Source organism: Tachyglossus aculeatus, chromosome 3, assembly GCF_015852505.1.
Source record: "Tachyglossus aculeatus isolate mTacAcu1 chromosome 3, mTacAcu1.pri, whole genome shotgun sequence".
Lineage (NCBI taxonomy): Eukaryota > Metazoa > Chordata > Mammalia > Monotremata > Tachyglossidae > Tachyglossus > Tachyglossus aculeatus.
In genome coordinates, this window is record NC_052068.1 from 54,052,489 (window position 1) to 54,070,424 (window position 17,936).

At 44.7% G+C, this 17,936-nt stretch overlaps 1 protein-coding gene across 1 annotated transcript in view; it reads left to right on the forward strand.

Moving 5' to 3' along the window:
• Positions 1-17,936, forward strand: part of CHAT (choline O-acetyltransferase) — a 54,278-nt gene that overhangs the window by 32,995 nt on the left and 3,347 nt on the right. Inside the window, exons 10-13 of the mRNA XM_038744151.1 lie at positions 352-474; positions 4,608-4,749; positions 9,412-9,474; positions 13,332-13,469. Coding sequence (XP_038600079.1) covers positions 352-474; positions 4,608-4,749; positions 9,412-9,474; positions 13,332-13,469 — 466 coding nt within the window. The remainder of the gene's footprint in view (positions 1-351; positions 475-4,607; positions 4,750-9,411; positions 9,475-13,331; positions 13,470-17,936) is intronic.

Below are 17,936 nucleotides of genomic sequence, written 5' to 3' on the forward strand. Positions count from 1 at the left end.
TACAATGACATACCTGCTGAGGCTATCCAGTTTGCTTTTCTCTTGTTTTCATACAATGCTGAATCTTGCACAAACTGCTCATTTAATGACACTTCTGAAGAACTTTCAGTTAAGCAATTGCCACTTTTGAAAATAGTTTCATCTGTAAATGGCATTCAGGGAATTAAAAAAAATCAACAGCGTATGTTACATAACATAGTTACACATTCTTCTACGATACTACTAAATGAAAGCCTGCTAGTATTTAAACAGAGGGACTGACACAGGAAGGTATATCTTTGAGTTTAATTTGTAAACATAACATAAATCTTACATTTTACCTTCCACAAATATTATTTGCTCTTGTTTCAGGATAGTAAAGAATCTTGATTTTGTGGTTTATAAGTTTGAGAGCTACGGAAAAGAGTTCATTAAAAAACAGAAGACCAGCCCAGATGCCTACATTCAAGTGGCGCTCCAACTGGCCTTTTATAGGTGAGTGAAACGGAACTGTGCAATTGGCCTTTTATAGGTAGTGCTGGACAACGGTAGAAAGTTAATTTTGCCTAGTAATCAATAAAGCAATGTCCTGAAAGTATGTATTGCTTTAAAATAATAATAATAATAATAGTAATAGTTGTGTTTGATAAGTGCTTCCTGTGTGCCAAGCACTGTGCTCAGATATAAGATAAAGCACTGGGGTAGATACAACATAATTAAATCAGAAACAGTCCTGGGTCTAAGTAGCAAGGAGAGCAAGTATCCTCATTTTACAGATGAGGAAACTGAGGTCCAGAGAAGTTCCGTGACTTGCTCAAGCTCACAGAGCTGGCAAGTGGCAGACCTGGGATTAGAACCCAGGTCTTCTGACCCCAAGGACCATGCTCTTCCCACTAGGCTCATGGGTAAAACAGACACCTGACTTAGAAAGTAAGCAGAGGCCCACTGTGAACATAAATGGTAGGTACAAACAAAGAACGGAGGCAAGGGTGTTCTAATGAACAGTTACTTTATAGTGGAAACTGTGATCAGTCAGTTGCCATTAACATGAGGTTGGGGGTGAATCAATCAGTCAATCAATCGCATTTATTGAGCGCTTACTATGTGCAGAGCACTATACTAAGCTCTTGGGAGAGTACAATGTAACAGAATTAGCAGACATGTTCCCTGCCCATAACGAGCTTACAATCTGGTTTTTTAAGGTTTTTTTTAGCCTCATTTAAGCAATTACTATGTGTCAAGTTCTAAGCGCTGGGGTAGACACAAGTCAATCAGTCCAGATACAATCCCTGTCCCACAGGGGGCTCACAGGAGGGAGAGCAACTATTGAATCCCCATTTTGCAGTTGAGGAAACTGAGGCACAGAGAAGGTGACTTTACAGAGACCTTAACTTGCCCAAGGTCACACAGTAAATGGCAGAGCTGGAATTAGAACCCAGGTCCCCTGACTCCCTTTCCACTAGACCGCCCTGCTTCTTCTTGTACTTTAAATTGCAGGAACTGAATGCAGTGTGCCTTTGGGCCTTCCCCTTGCCCATATGCATTGGTCTGGGATGCCAGACTTTACCCCATACTTGGCCCTATGTTCTGCTTTCTAGATCACCAGTAGGACTAGCTAGGTCCCTGGAGGCAACGAGTGGCTCAGCATGTCTACATGCTGAATTCCCTGGGAACGGGAGGCTGAATAAAGAAAAGCGGGCAAGAAGCGGTGCAGTCTAGTGGACAGACCACGAGCCAGGGAGCCAGAAGGACCTGGGTTCTAATCCCCGTTCTGCCACTTGTCTGCTTCGTGACCTTGGGCAAATCACTTCACTTCTCTGTGCCTCTGTTACCTTATCTGTAAAATGGGGATTAAGTCTGTGAACCCAACCTGGGACATGGACTATGCCAACCTGATTAGCTTATATCTACCCAGTACTTAGTACAGTGCCCGGCACATAGTTAGCGCTTAACAAATACCAAAAAAAGCCACACAGAAAAAACCCCAGGAGACTGGGGGAGGAATATGAGACGGAGCTGAGTGCCGATCAGCCCGAAGCTGTGGCAGGCCCTGGGGCGGGGGCAGGGGTGGGTGGGAGAAGGTTGGGGTCAGAGATGGAGAAAAGTCAGGAGCAAGAAGGCGGAAGGACCCCTTGACAAATCCTGCTCTCCATTGCCCCTGAGCTGGAACTCATTGAGAAGAATGGCAGCTCCCGCGGATTGCTTTGCCATTGTTAGAGAATTCTCAGGGATTATCCCTAGGGAGAGCCCAGCGAGTTGGCCACCCACCACAAGCAGCTCTGTGCAGGCGGCTGCTCCCTGAGCTTTGGTTCATCTTGGGTGGAAGGAGAGTGGCCAGAAGTCCTGGGGACAAAGTCCATGCACAAATGAAGCAGCAGGAGCAACTGCTGGAATGGGCCAGGATGATGACTCCCAGGTGGAAGTGTGGGAGGGAGCGTGGGAGGCAAGGGGGGAAAAGAAGGAGAGGAGGAATTGAGAGCAGAGAGGAAAAAATAGAGGAAATGGGGTACTCCGAGAGGATTTCCTGGCTATAAACTTTCCTTTGCACTTGGATAGGCACCCCTTATTCACCCTTTCTGCAGCCCCATGGTGCTTATAATAATAATTATGGTACTTGTTAAGTGCTCACTATGTGCAGTGTGGCTCAGTGGCAAGAACATGGGCTTTGGAGTCAGAGGTCATGGGTTCAAATCCCAACTCTGCCACTTGTCAGCTGTGTGACTTTGGGCAAGTCATTTAACTTCTCTGTGCCTCAGTTACCTCATCTGTAAAATGGGGATTAAGATTGTGAGCCCCACATGGGACAACATGATCACCTTGTATCCTTCCCAGCACTTAGAACAGTGCTTTGCATATAGTAAGCGCTTAACAAATGCCATCATCATTATTATTATTTTGTGCCAAGTACTGTTCTAAGCACTGGGGTGGATACAAGTTAATCAGGTCAATCACAGTCCCTGCCCCACATGGAGCTCACACTCTTATCCCCATTTTACAGATGAGGCAACAGGCCCAGAGAACTTAAGTGACTTGCCCAACTTCACACAGCAGGCACGTGGCAGAGCCAGGATTAGAACCCTGGTCCTTCTGACTCCCAAACTCACGTTTCCATCCACTAAGCCACGAGAGGGAGTGGTATGTACATATCTGTAAATTATTTGTATATATTAATGTCTGTCTCCCCCGCTAAACTGTAAGCTCATTGTGGGCAGGAAACGTGTCTACCATCATTGAGTACAAATTAAATACAGAACACTAAGCACTTCGTTCACATGCTCATGGGCAGAAAACTGCACCAAGTACCTGAGAGGTACAATCAAACTAGAAATAAGGTCCCAAGACCTTATGGGAAGCTGCTGCTGATGTCTTAATTGCCCATTTCTACATTGGAAACTTGAACGACTGACCTGCTCGAGTAGTAGTAGTATTTACTGAGCACTCACTAAGTGCAATGTATTATACTAAGCACCTGGGAAGCTCAAAACAAGCATATGACACATTCCCTGTCCACAAAAAGCTTTCAACTCAGCCTTATAAAGGATAGGATGTAGTAGAGAAAGGTGTTAGCCCAAATCAAAATCACCTTCTCCTTAAATTTTTTTAATTTTTTTTTAAAATGACATTTGATGGGCATTAGAGTGTAAGCTACTTGTGGGTAGAGAAAAATGCCACTTTTTTTTGTTCTGCACTTCCCAAGCTCCTCATCTAGTGAACCACACCAAGTGGACAGTAAATAAGTAGCACTACTACTACTACTACTGCTGCTAGGTAGGGGGGAGAAGAGAGGAGAAAAGGGCTGCAAGGTGAATAATAATTATAATTATGGTATTTGTTAAGCGCTTACTATGGGCCAGGCACTGTACTGCGTGCTGGGGTGGACATAAGCAAATCGGATTGGACACAGTCCCTATCCCACGTGAGGCTCACCCTCCCAGCCCCATTTTATAGATGAAATAACTGAGGCTCAAAGAAGTCAAGTGACTTGTCCAAGGTCACACACAGCAAAATGGCAGAGCTAGGATTCGAACCCATGACCTTCTGTCTCCCAGGCCTGTGCTCTATCCACTGTGTCATGCTGGGTCTCTGACTACTCTAGCCCAGTAGAAGCAGTGGAGAGTAGGGGAGAACCAGTCCATTGCGGGGGAGACCCTCACTGCCCTCCTGAAAGAACTTCAATGTTTTTCCTTTTCAATTGCTCTATGCCACTTCTGTTCTCGAATAAGTGGGACTGGGGTAGGCTTCAAATAAAACATGTTTCCTGAGAGCATGTGAATGAATGATTAATTACACAATTATTTCATTCTGTACCACTAATAAAACATTTGTCAGGGTCTTTCAGTCAATTCTAGGTTTTTCCACTAGATTTCATTTTTATAGACACTAGCTATTTTTTTACAGTCTCCACATAACAAAATCTATGTAACCGTACCCAAACCTTCATGTTAAAACAGCCTCAGCATTAATCTTTTGGAAATTTCTTGTAGAATTCAATTATCATTAAAATGAAATACTATACCAAATAAAGTCAGGACTGCAGAAATAAAACCCATGGAGGCTGTTTTTCTTTCTACATTTATGTTTCCTTGAAAAAGAATTATTCTTAGTCATTCATACTTCATTCTGTGCAGATGTCACCGAAGACTCGTTTCTACCTATGAAAGTGCTTCCATCCGCCGATTTGAAGAGGGAAGAGTTGACAATATTAGATCGGCAACTCCGGAAGCGATGGCTTTTGTGAAAGTGATGATTGATGAAAAATCTTCAGTAACGGTATGATTAGCTATTGTTGTGGGAGTTCAGAAAAAAAACATCCAGATTCTTTCACAGTGGGGTTGGGAACAGCATTGCAACGGGTTGTTTAGATGTGTCCCCCACCCCCCAGGCCTAATTTAGAAATGGTAATATCTCTAGGGTCATTCTGCTATTCTCCATGTCCATAACTTAACTACAGGTTCCTCACGGCTGCTAGGTTGTAAACTCCTTGAGTACAGGGATTGTCTCTACCAACTCTATTGTACTGTGCCTTCCCAAGTGCTTAATACAGTGCTCTGCACACAGTAAGACCTTAAAAATAGAATTGATTGATTAATTCAGAAAATGCGGTAACAGATTCCAGCCGTTGTCCTTTAAAAACACAAAAGTTGACTCAGCTAAAATGGAGCTGGGAGCCAGAACTTCTGAGACCTAATTCTGTGTGAGTGGGAACTTCCAGAGAAAGATATTCCATATAAGCCAAATCATGTTGCCAAAGAGATCGATACTGGAGCAGGTGGAAGGATGGCTGAGCAGATTCATGGCAGAATTACGATAAACTGCTTTGCAGGTGACAAGGCGTGACTATTGACTGACTATTCAAACGAGAAAGTAAAGATGAGTAGGTGAATCGGGTATCTCTGAGAAAACAGCTCAGTTGCCATGAAGAGCTGAGACTACTTGAAACGCCTCGCACCCGAAACTAGAAATTCAGGGGCCATACCCTACTCAGGCTTTGACTGACTGGCTAAAGCCCCCATCTTCCTGTCTCTCAGGAAAAGCCAAAACCCCAAACATTCCACCCCAATGATGCACACCTGAAACAGGAGACATGCACAGCCCCTCTGAGCATTCCAGTGCCAACTCTTTGCTCTCCTTGGGCAATTAAAAATAATACTAGTATTTGTTAAACATTTACTCTGTGCCAACCAATGTACTAAGCTCTGGTGTATATACAAGATCCACAGGTCCCACATGGGGTTCGCAGTCTAAGTAGGAGGGAGAACAGGGATTTAATCTCCATTTTGCAGGTGTGGAAACTGAGGCCCAGAGAAGTGAAGTGACTTGCCCAAGGTCACATAGCAGACAAGTGGCAGAGCTGGTATTAGAACCCAGGTCCTCTTATTCCCTCCTCTCAGAGTCATTCATTCATTCATTCATTCGTATTTATTGAGCGCTTACTGTGTGCAGAGCACTGGACTAAGCGCTTGGGAAGTACAAGTTGGCAACATATAGAGATGGTCCCTACCCAACAGGCTCATGCTCTACCTACTAGGCCTTGCTGCTTGCCCAGTCCCTCCCCATCAGGCCACCCTAGACCTCTCTGGTTGCCCACCCTCAGTGGGCCATTGCCCAGCCAGACCCTGCACGCTTAGTTCTCCAGCCTCACGTCCCTGTACAGCTGGCACCGGCCTGGGTCTGGGCACCCACGTTCAGTTTGCATCAGGGCCACTGCTGGGTCTGCCAACGTCATCGCTGCCACATTCCTTGTGCCCGGGACTGCAACGCGGCTGGGAGAGGGGAGGGCCCGAGGTGGGAGGACCAGGGATGAGTGGGGAGGGGAGAGGGCCCCCTTCTAGACTGTGAGTCCACTGTTGGGTAGGAACTGTCTTTATATGTTGCCAACTTGTACTTCCCAAGCACTTAGTACAGTGCTCTGCACACAATAAGCACTCAATAAATACGATTGATTGATTGATTGGGAGGTCCACAGCTAAGTAGGGGGCAGAGAACGGGACCCACATTGGGAAGAGGGCCAGGCCCAGTTTCCCCCGAGAGAAGGATGGGGAACTGTCCTCACCTCGAACGGGGCCAGCAGAGGTATCAGGAACTGGCCACAGCCATCACACTGCATCCGGGGACCAGGCAGGGCCCTGGGGTCCTTCTGTAGAGTTCCCAGTTCTCTCTCAGTCTCGACTATGGGAGGGAGAGTGAAGCAGAGCCATACCCATTCCATTCCTAGCAAAGTGGAAGACAATCTGCTACAAGTCAAAACTCACCTGTGCTGGGCAGCAGCGGCATGGGAGACAGTCGAGGGTGGTGACTCACGTTTACTGTGTGGTAGGAGGCAATGGTTAACCACTTCTATGTTTTTTTACCAAGAAAACTCTATGGATCCACTACCAGAACGATTGCAGATGGAGGTGGGGCATTCTGGAAGAGATGTGTCCGTGGCGTCGCTAGGAGTCGGAGATGACTCGACAGCATCAGACAAGACCTCTGATTCCCAGGCCTGTGTTTTTCACACTAGGCCTTATTGTTTCACTAGGAAATTGGTGCCCTCTTATGGAGCCACCATGCCAGAAAGTTCTGCCCTTCCCCAGGGTGGGATTTGACGTTTTTCTAGGGTAGCCCCAGAGCTCTGCCAAGAATAGCCTGAAGTCAAGGCTATGTGACCCTTGCACCCTTCCTCAGCTCCCTGCTTTCCCCGCCTCTCCCCACTCCTCCTCCTGATCCCAGGGTCCTGGGTTCCTCCTTCCTCAGGCCCCTGAAACAGAAACCATCAAAGGGAAACCTCTGGAAATCAGGATTATCTGGGCTGCCACCTTGACATTTCTTGGAATTGTTGGTTGTCATAGCAAGACTCAGTAGCCCAATTCATCAGCTGCACCTCCCCTCCACCTTCAGACCTTTGGGCACACCTAGGGTGGTCAGCCAACCAGTTTGACCCATCTCTACCCAAATTCCTTCTTTACAGGATGTCCTTTCTGGATGGCAATTCTTAGTTTCTGAATACTGTAATTTTGTCTTGTCTTATGCTGTCGAGTCAACTCCGACCCATACGATGCTATGGACACATTTCTCCCAGAATGCCCCACCACCATCTGCAATCATTCTGGTAGTGGATCCGTACAGTTTTCATTGTAAAAATACGGAAGTGGTTTACCATTGCCTCCTTCTGCGCAGTAAACTTGAGTCTCTTCCCTTGACTCTCTTCCACAACACTGCTGCCCAGCACAGGTGAGTTTTGACTTGTAGCAGATTGCCTTTCACTCACCAGCCACTGCCCAAGCTAAGAATGGAATGAATATGTCTCTGCTTGATTCCCTCCTGTAGTCAAGACTGTTTGGGTACTAGAAACTCTCCAGGTGAAAAGCATAGGACTGAAAGTCAGGGGCCCACGTTTTAGTCCCAGCTCTGTCACTGGCCCTGCAGTGTGACATTGGGCAAGCAGCAGCGTGGCTCAGTGGAAAGAGCACGGGCTTTGGAGTCAGATGTCATGGGTTCAAATCCCAGCTCCGCCAATTGCCAACTGTGTGACTTCGGGCAAGTCACTTAACTTCTCTGTGCCTCAATTACCTCATCTGTAAAATGGGGATTAAGACTGTGAGCCTGCCGTGGGACAACCTGATCACCGTGTAACCTCCCCAGTGCTTAATAAAGTGCTTAATAAATGCTATTATTATTATTATTTCAGTCCCTAAATTTCCTCATCTGTAAAATGGGATTGAAACACTTGCTCTCCTTCATCCTCAAACTGAAAACCCCATATGAGACAGTGACTGTGTCTGATCTGATTATCTAGTTTCTACTCCAGTGCTCAGCACACAGAAAATACTCAACACATACCACTGTTAATAATCTTATATTACATTAAGTATATATTATGATGATTAATTAACAATAATAATTATTATATTAATATTATAGACCTGTTCTTCAGCCCTTATAGTGATCCCAAAGTTTAGCAAATAGAAAGGGTTTAATAAATGAGAGGAAGCATGGCCTAGAGGAAAGACCATGGGCCTGGGTGTCAGAGAACCTGGATTCTAATCCTAGCTCTGCCCCTTACCTGCTGTGGGATAATAATAATAATAATAGCATTTATTAAGCGCTTACTATGTGCAAAGCACTGCTGTAAGCACTGGGGAGGTTACAAGGTGACCAGGTTGTCCCATGGGGGGCTCACAGTCTTAACCCCCATTTTACAGATGAGGGAACTGTGGCGCAGAGAAGCTAAATGACTTGCCCAAAGTCACACAGCTGACAAGTGGCAGAGACAGGATTTGAACCCATGACCTCTGATTCCAAAGCCTGTGCTCTTTCCACTGAGCTACGCTGCTTCTCTTGGGAAAATCTTATCTTACCTGCTTATCTTGGGAGAATCACTTAACTTCTCTGTGCCTCAATTTCCTCATCTATAAAATGAGTATTAAATCCTACTTCCTCCTACTTAGAGTGTGAGTCTCAGGGGTGATAGGGACTGTATCCAATCTGAACATCTGGCATGTACCCCAGTTCTTAGTTTGGTGCTTGGCACATAGTGAGCCTTATTAATAATAATTATAATAATAATAATGGTATTTGTTAAGCACGTACTATGTTCAGTGCTAATAAATAGCTGTGCTCCCATTCCCTTCCGTTTTGCCCTGATTTGATTATTTTATTCACCCCTCCCTCAGACCCACAGCACTTATGTCCGTATCCATAATTAATTTATTTAGATTAATGTCTGTCTTCCCCTCTAGACTGTGAATGTTTCTACCAACTCTGTTGTATTGTATTCTTCTAAGTACTTAGTATGGTGCTCTGCACAGAGAGCACTCAAAAAGTTCAATTAGTTGAGCCAGGCCTGTGCTCTCTCTATCCATTAGGCAATGCAGCTAATAACAATAATTATCCTTGCTGTAATATGCCATAATTACAATTATTATTATTCCTATTATTATCTTTTGACAGGACTCTGAGAAGATGCAGCGTTTAAGGGAGGCCATCAGGGCTCAGACCGAATATACGATTCTGGTGAGGGAAACCTTCTTTGGTACTGAACCAATAATAATGATGGTATTTGTTAAGTGCTTACCATGTGCCAAGCAATGTTGTTCTTTCATTCAATCATTTATTGAGCGCTTACTGAGTGCAGTACTGTGTACTAAGCTCTAGGAAAGTACAATTCAGCAATAAAGAGAGACAATCCCTGCCCATAATGGGCTTCTCTGAGTTGCCAAAGCTCACACACGAAGTGTGAATCTGAGATTCTTCTGCAGGGCTACGACAGATATCCCAAGGGAGTGGTCATCTTGTGGGGAGAGGGGATTGTGGTTTCTCATGCCTTGTGCCTAATGGTACAATTTGCTCTAGGGAATTTTCCCCAGAAGGCAGGAAAATCCTTGAGAAAACCAAGAGCAGAAAGCTATAGTTTCCATCTCTGACCTCACAGTCACCCAGAGCCACTGAAAAGCCTTCTCAGGAAATGGTAGACTGGGCGCTCACTTAATATCCCTTCTAAGCCACATCCACACTCCAGCTGTCTAGTTCACTAGGGCACAGGTCTTTATAGAGGCTTGAGTAAGGAACTCAATAAATATGACTGATTAATATAGTAAGATGAATGCACACATACTCCAATGGGGAACCCATTTTAATTCCACCCAACACATTGAACATGCATTATTAAAACCCTATGCTTGTGCATATGTCCCTTAACCTCAAGGCCTGAAAGAAATCAGGCCACAGGCAAATAATAATTTAAATAAAAACTGAAAACACAACCCCATCTTAGGGACCTATACTTCTTTAACTACACATCATATCCAAACAATTGCTGCTAAAAATTTTCAGGCTGCTGGATTTGTTGAGGTTTGGTTTGGTTTTTATTTTTTAAATATCAGGTCACGTATACCCCTAGTGTTTCAATTCTCCAACAGGTGCCCATGAGCAGATAATTACAATGCACTTGGAATTCATTCATTCATTCATTCATTCATTCATTCAGTAGTATTTATTGAGCACTTACTGTGTGTAGAGCACTGTACTAAGCCCTTGGGAAGTACAAGTTGGCAACATATAGAGACAGTCCCTACCCAACAACGGGGGAACGGGCACAGCCTATGATTCAGGTTCGTTTTATAGACACCAGTGAAAAAACAAACCCCATGTTAGAAAGCTGTGTAGCTTATTGAAGTTTTGAGCTGCTTTTCTCATTTGGTTTAATAGTGATGTGGCAATTGCCACCTTACCTAACCTGGTGACTTCTAAGACGATTTTGCACAGTATCATCCTGCACGCTGACTCATAGGCTATTACCATTAGTCTGACATCCCTCCAGACAGGACTTTGTTACAGTGGGCCAAACTATCAGAGTCGGGAGCTTTATAAATCTTGCACACAAATACACCACTTCATCATCAAGCCAACTTCTCCCTCTGGGAAAAAAAATCAGACTGCTACTGGAGTGCACATATCTCACTCATGAGACCTTAACTGTGTGTACTGCTAGATGGACAGAGTGGTTTCCTGTGGTTGAGATCAGAGCTTGAAAATTGTTCTGGTCAGATTCCTCTGGAAAGTGACTATTTCAGCTGGATAATGATAATAATGATGATGATGATGATGATGACTGAATGAATGAATGATGATCAATCAATCAATCGTATTTATTGAGCACTTACTGTGTGCAGAGCAGTGTACTAAGTGCTTGGGAAGTACAAGTTGGCAACATATAGAGACAGTCCCTACCCCACAGTAGTCTCACAGTCTAGAAGAGTGGGCTCACAGTCTAGATGATGATGATAATGGTATTTGTTAAGAAAGCACTATGTGCCAAGCACTGTACTAGGCATGGGGATAGATGCAGCATGCCTCAATGGAAAGACCACGGGTTTGGGAGTCAAAGGTAATGGGTTCTAATCCTGGTTCCACCGCTTGTCAGCTGTGTGCCTTTGGGCAAGCCACTTAACTTCTGAGCCTCAGTTACCTCATCTGTAAAATGGGGATTAAAACTGTGAGCCCCACGTGGGACAACCTGATCACCTTGTATCCTCCCCAGCACTTAGAACAGTGCTTAGCAAATAGTAAGCGCTTAACAATGCCATCATTATTATTATAATCAGGTTGGACACAGTTCTTGTCCTACATGAGGCTCACAGTTTAAGCAGGAGGGAGTATGATTTAATCCCTATTTTACAGATGAGGAAACTGAGACAGAGAGAGGTTAAGTGACTTGCCCAAAGTCACACAGCAGAGAAGTGGCAGAGCCTGGATTAGGACCCAGGATCTCTGACTCCCAGGCTTATGCTCTTTCCACTGGGCCATGCTGACCCTAATAATAATAATAATGGCATTTATTAAGCGCTTACTATGTGCAAAGCACTATTCTAAGTGCTGGGGAGGTTACAAGGTGATCAGGATGTCCCACAGGGGGCTCACAGTCTTAAACCCCATTTTACAGATGAGGTAACTGAGGCCCAGAGAAGTTAAGTGACTTGCCCAAAGTCACACAGCTGACAATTGGCAGAGCCGGGATTTGAACCCATGACCTCTGACTCCAAAGCCCGGGCTCTTGCCACTGAGCCACTGCTGCTTCTCTAATACCAGCAGCTGGTGGGGAACTTCATGGCTACCGAAGGCTGGGCTGGGTTTGGGGGTCAGGGAGAACCTGTTTATATGCATATATGTTTGTACGTATTTATTACTCTATTTATTTATTTATTTTACTTGTACATATTCTATTTATTTTATTTTGTTAATATGTTTTGTTTTGTTCTTTGTCTCCCCCTTCTAGACTGTGAGCCCACTGTTGGGTAGGGACCGTCTCTATATGTTGCCAACTTGTACTTCCCAAGCGCTTAGTCTCCCCCTCCCCATCCCCCCACCCTACCTCCTTCCCCTCCCCACAGCACCTGTATATATGTTTGTACAGATTTATTACTCTATTTTACTTGTACATATTTACTATTCTATTTATTTTATTTTGTTAACATATTTTGTTTAGTTGTCTGTCTCCCCCTTCTAGACTGTGAGCCCGTTGTTGGGTAGGGACCGTCTTTAGATGTTGCCAACTTGTACTTCCCAAGCGCTTAATACAGTGCTCTGCACACAGTAAGCGCTCAATAAATATGATTGAATGAATGAATGAATAAATACTATTGAATGAATGAATGAATTGGGGCTAGGGCTGGACTGTGGAGGAGCTGGAGCTGGCTGGCCTGGCTTCTAGAGGGCCCCTTAAACAGTGGAAGCAGCATGGTGGAATGAATAGAGTATGGGCTTGGGAGTCAGAAGGTCATGGCTTCTAATCCCGGCTCCAACATTTGTCTGCTCTGTGACCCTGGGCAAGTCACTTAACTTCTCTGCACCTCAGTTATCTCATCTGTAAAATGGGGATTGAGACGGTGAGCCTCACGTGGCACAGGGACTGTGTCCAAGCCTATTTGCTTGTTTCCACCCCAGGGCTTAATACAGTGCCTGGCACGTAGTAAGTGCTTAACAAATACCACAGTTACTATTAGTAGTAGTAGGGTGCAGCAGTGGTCACCATGGTTGAGAAGAAACTACCCCTTCTACCCTTTTATTTTTTTTAATGGCATTTATTAAGCGCTTACTATGTGCAAAGCACTGTTCTAAGCGCTGGGGAGGTTACAAGGTGATCAGGTTGTCCCCCGGGGGGCTCGCAATCTTAATCCCCATTTTACAGATGAGGGAACTGAGGCACAGAGAAGTTAAGTGACTTGCCCAAAGTCACACAGCTGACAATTGGCAGAGCCAGGATTTGAACCCACGACCTCTGACTCCAAAGCCCATGCTCTTTCCACTGAGCTACGCTGCTTCTCCTATGTATGTATTCTTATGTAACCTCTCTTCTTTTCTGTCCTTCCTAGGCCATCACTGGCATGGCAATTGATAATCACTTATTGGGACTGCGGGAGGTAGCCCGGGAATTCTGCAAAGAGCTGCCAGAGATGTTTACAGATGAAATGTACCTAACAAGCAATAGATTCATCCTCTCCACCAGCCAGGTAGGGGGCTGGAAGTCACCTGGACACCTGAGTGTTCAGCGCTCTCTGTCTCTGTCTCTGTCTCTCTCTCGCTCGCTCTCCTTTTTCTTTCTCTTTCTCACATTTCTGATTTTTCCAGGCAGAAGCAGAGACTGGGGAGGAGTTTCTTCTCTTGCTCTGACCTCGTGACCCCTTAGCATACCCAAAAAGGAATTTCACTCCCTTTTCCAAGAGCCATCAGGGTGTCTCTCCCAAGTTCTCCTTTCATCAAGAGGCTTTGAGTGTATTCATTCACCCATTCAATTGTATTGTTGAGCACTTTCTGTACGTACAGCACTGTACTGAACACTTGGGAGAGTACAATACAGCAATAAACGGACATATTCCCTGCCCACAGCAAGCTTACTCTGATTGGCTTTGCCCATTATATTTCTCACCTGATTGTTCCTTAGGATCTAATGTCACATTGAATCAGACAGAAATAAATCTAGGAATCATCCTGGGGCATGATAAGAATAACAGTCACATCAGACTCTTTATATCTGACATACAATTACTCTCCCCACCTTCACCTCTTCTCGAAGAGGCCTTCTCTGACTAAGCCCTCCTTTCCCTTTCCCCCACTCCCTTCTGCACCACCTTGACTTGCTCCCTTTATTCATTCCTCCTCCCAGCCTCACATCAACATATCTGTAATTTTATTTATTTATATTAATGTTTGTCTACCCCTCTAGACTGTAAGCTCGTTGTGGGCAGGGAATGTGTCTTATATTGTTATATTTTACTCTCCCAAGTGCTTAGTACAGTGTTCTGCACACAGAAAACACTCAATAAATACGATTGACTAACTGATCCAAAGGTCCATTTACCACCTGCCCAGAGTGTATTTAAAGTGAGGAGACTTAATGGTTTATAAAGAATCTTCTGATCACCTAACACATTTCTATGACAGAGGACGTAGTTCCCAGGAGAATGAGGCAACTCAAATTTTTGAAGATGTGTTTCTAATGCTTCCCATGTTTAGTACTGAGCTCTATATCAAGCAAAAACTGCTCACTATTGGCTTCAAAGGTCTCTATCACCTTGCCCCCTCCTACCTCACCTCCTTCTCGCCTTCTTCAGCCCAACCCACATACTCCGCTCCTCTGGTGCTAACCTTCTCACTGTGCCTCGTTCTTGCCTGTCCTGCCATTGACCCCTGACCCACATCCTACCTGTGGCCTGGAATGCCCTCCCTCCTCAAATCTGCCAAACTAGCACACTTTCCCCCTTCAAAGCCCTACTGAAAGCTCACCTCCTCCAGGAGGCCTTCCCAGACTAAGCCCCCCTTTTCCTCTGCTCCCCCTCCCCTCCCCATCGCTCCCACTCGCTCCCTCTGCTCTACACTCCTCCCCACCCCACAGCACCTGTGTGTATATATATATATATATATAATTCTATATATTTTATTAATGATGTGTATATATCTATAATTTTATTTATTTATATTGATGCTATTGATGCCTGTTTCCTCGTTTTGATGTCTGTTTCCCCCTTCTAGACTTTGAGCCTGTTGTGGGCAAGGATAGTCTCTATTGGTTGCTGAATTGTACTTTCTAAGTGCTTAGTACAGTGCTCTGCACACAGTAAGCACTCAATAAAAATGACTGAATGAATGAATGAATTATAACAGTAGTTCTAACCAGCATTATTTTCCTGGGGAAAATGGGATACTCCCAGAGTTTTACGTGAGCTGTTCTGCTGCCATCAGCATGTTATCTCCAACTCTGAAATGTCCCTAACGAGGGCTCTGGAGATTGCAAATATGCTGGTGTTGGAAGGGCGCATGATTGGGATGCATGATTGCATGATTGGGAAGTTGTTCCCCTCAGCAGTTTTGTTTTTATGATATTTGTTTAGCACTTACTACGAATCAAACAGTTTTCTAGACGCTGGGTTAAAGTGAATTAGGTTGAACACAGTCCCTGCCCCACATAGAGCTCACAGTCTAAGTAGGAGGGAAAACAGGAGAATTGAGGCACAGAGAGGTTAAATGACTTACCCAAGGTCATCCAGCAAGCATTTGCCAGAGCCAGGGTTAGACTCTTAGGCCTGTGCTCTTTCCACTAGGCTATGCTTCTCTATTCTATTTTCAACAGCACCCAGAGGACAATGTAATACTCTTTGGATTCATGTTTGTCATCAATTCACTGAGACTACACTGTGCCATTCTAATTCATTCTTTGGTGGTCGTTACTAATTTATTACTCTGATTAATCTCATCTGTACACGGGAGTACAAGCGGGACATTAGCCAAGCACATTATAGTTATCTATTGTTGAGATAAAAGCCTGGCTAGTGCAGACATCCAGAACATAAAGAAGCAGCATGGCCTAGTGAAGCAGCATGGCATAGTGAATAGAGCATGGGCCTGGGAATTAGAAGGACCTGGGTTCTAATCCCAGCTCTGCTGCTTTTCGGCTGTGTGACCTTAGGCAAGTCACTTCACTTCTCTGTGTCTCAGTTGACTCATTTGTAAAATGGGAATTGAGACTGTGAGCCCCATGTGGGACAGGGACTATGTCCAACTCGATTTGCTTGTATCCAACCCAGTGCTTAAAACAGTGCCTGGTACATACTAAGCATGTAACAAACGGCATGGGCTGGAGTCAGAGGTCATGGGTTCAAATCCCGGTTCCACCATTTGTCAGTTGTGTGACTTCAGGCAAGTCATTTAATAATAATAATAATAATAATGGCATTTATTAAGTGCTTACTATGTGCAAAGCACTGTTCTAAGCACTGGGGTGGTTACAAGGTGCTCAGGTTGTCCCACGGGGGGCTCACAGTCTTAATTCCCCATTTTACAGATGAGGGAATTGAGGCACAGAGAAGTTAAGTGACTTGCCCAAAGTCACACAGCAGACAATTGGCGGAGCCGGGATTTGAACCCATGACCTCCGACTCCACAGCCCGTGCTCTTTCCACTGAGCCACGCTGCTTCTCCTGAGCCACACTTCTCTGTGCCTCAGTCACCTCATCTGTAAAATGGGGATTCAGACTGTGAGCCCCACATGGGACAACCTGATCACCTTGTAACCTCCCCAGTGCTTAGAACAGTGCTTTGCACATAGTAAGCACTTAATAAATGCCATCATTATAAATATCATCATTATTATCATTATTAGTGGAAAGAGCAGAGGCCTAGAAATCAGATGACTTGGGTTCTAATCCTAACTCCACCACTTGCCTGCTGTATGATTCTGGGCAAATCACTTAACTTCACTATGCCTCAGTTCCCTCATCTGCAGAATGGGGATTCAATACCTGTTCTTCCTCCTATTCAGACTGTGAGCCCGATGTGGGATCTGATTATCTTGTACTTACTCCATGACTAATAAAGCGCTTGGCACAGAGTAAGTGCTTAACAAATACCACAATTATTATTACTAGCCCCCACCTAACAAATTTAGGGCACAGGAAGAAAAATCCCAGCTCCTTTCCATGCTTAGAGAACATGGAACTGCCTTAGCCCTTGTGCTGTGACGATTATTGTTTGGTCCAAACTGATGACCTTGTATCTGAGCCCATTGCTTAGAACGGTACTTGGCACATAGAAAGCACTGAAGAAGTACCATAATTAATTATGATGCTGCACTCTGAGGTTCCAGGAAGGACAGCCAGCACCCCATCAGCCCTGGGACTCCACAGTGGGGAGCAACTTCTTTGTACTCCCTCTGATGTATTTTTATGGCATTTGTTAAGCACTTACTGTGCACCATCATCATCATCATCATCAATCGTATTTATTGAGCGCTTACTGTGTGCCGAGCACTGTACTAAGCGCTTGGGAAGTGCAAATTGGCAACATATAGAGACAGTCCCTACCCAACAGTGGGCTCACAGTCTAAAAGGGGGAGACAGAGAACAAAACCAAACATACTAACAAAATAAAATAAATAGAATACTGTCCTAAGCACAGGGGTAGATTCATTCATTCATTCATTCATTCAATCATATTTATTGAGCACTTACTGTGTTCAAAGCACTGTCCTAAGTGCTTGGAAAGTACAATACAGCAATAAAGACAGACAATCCCTGCCCACAGTGGGCTTTCATTCTAGAGGTACAAGCTCATCAGACTGTACCCAATCTCTGTCTCACATGGGGCTCACAGCCTTAATCCCCATTTTCCAGATGAGGTAACTGAGGCACAGAGAAGTTTAGTGACTTGCCCAAGGTCACACAGCATTAGAAGCAGTGTGGAAAGAGCCTGGGCTTTGGAGTCAGAGGTCATGGGTTCAAATCCCAGCTCCGCCAACTGTCAGCTGTGTGAATTTGGGCAAGTCACTTCACTTCTCTGGGCCTCAGTTACCTCATCTGTAAAATGGGGATTAAAACTGTGAGCCCCCCATGGGACAACCTGATCACCTGGTAACCTCCCCAGCTCTTAGAACAGTGCTTTGCACATAGTAAGTGCTAACAAATACCATTATTATTATTATTACA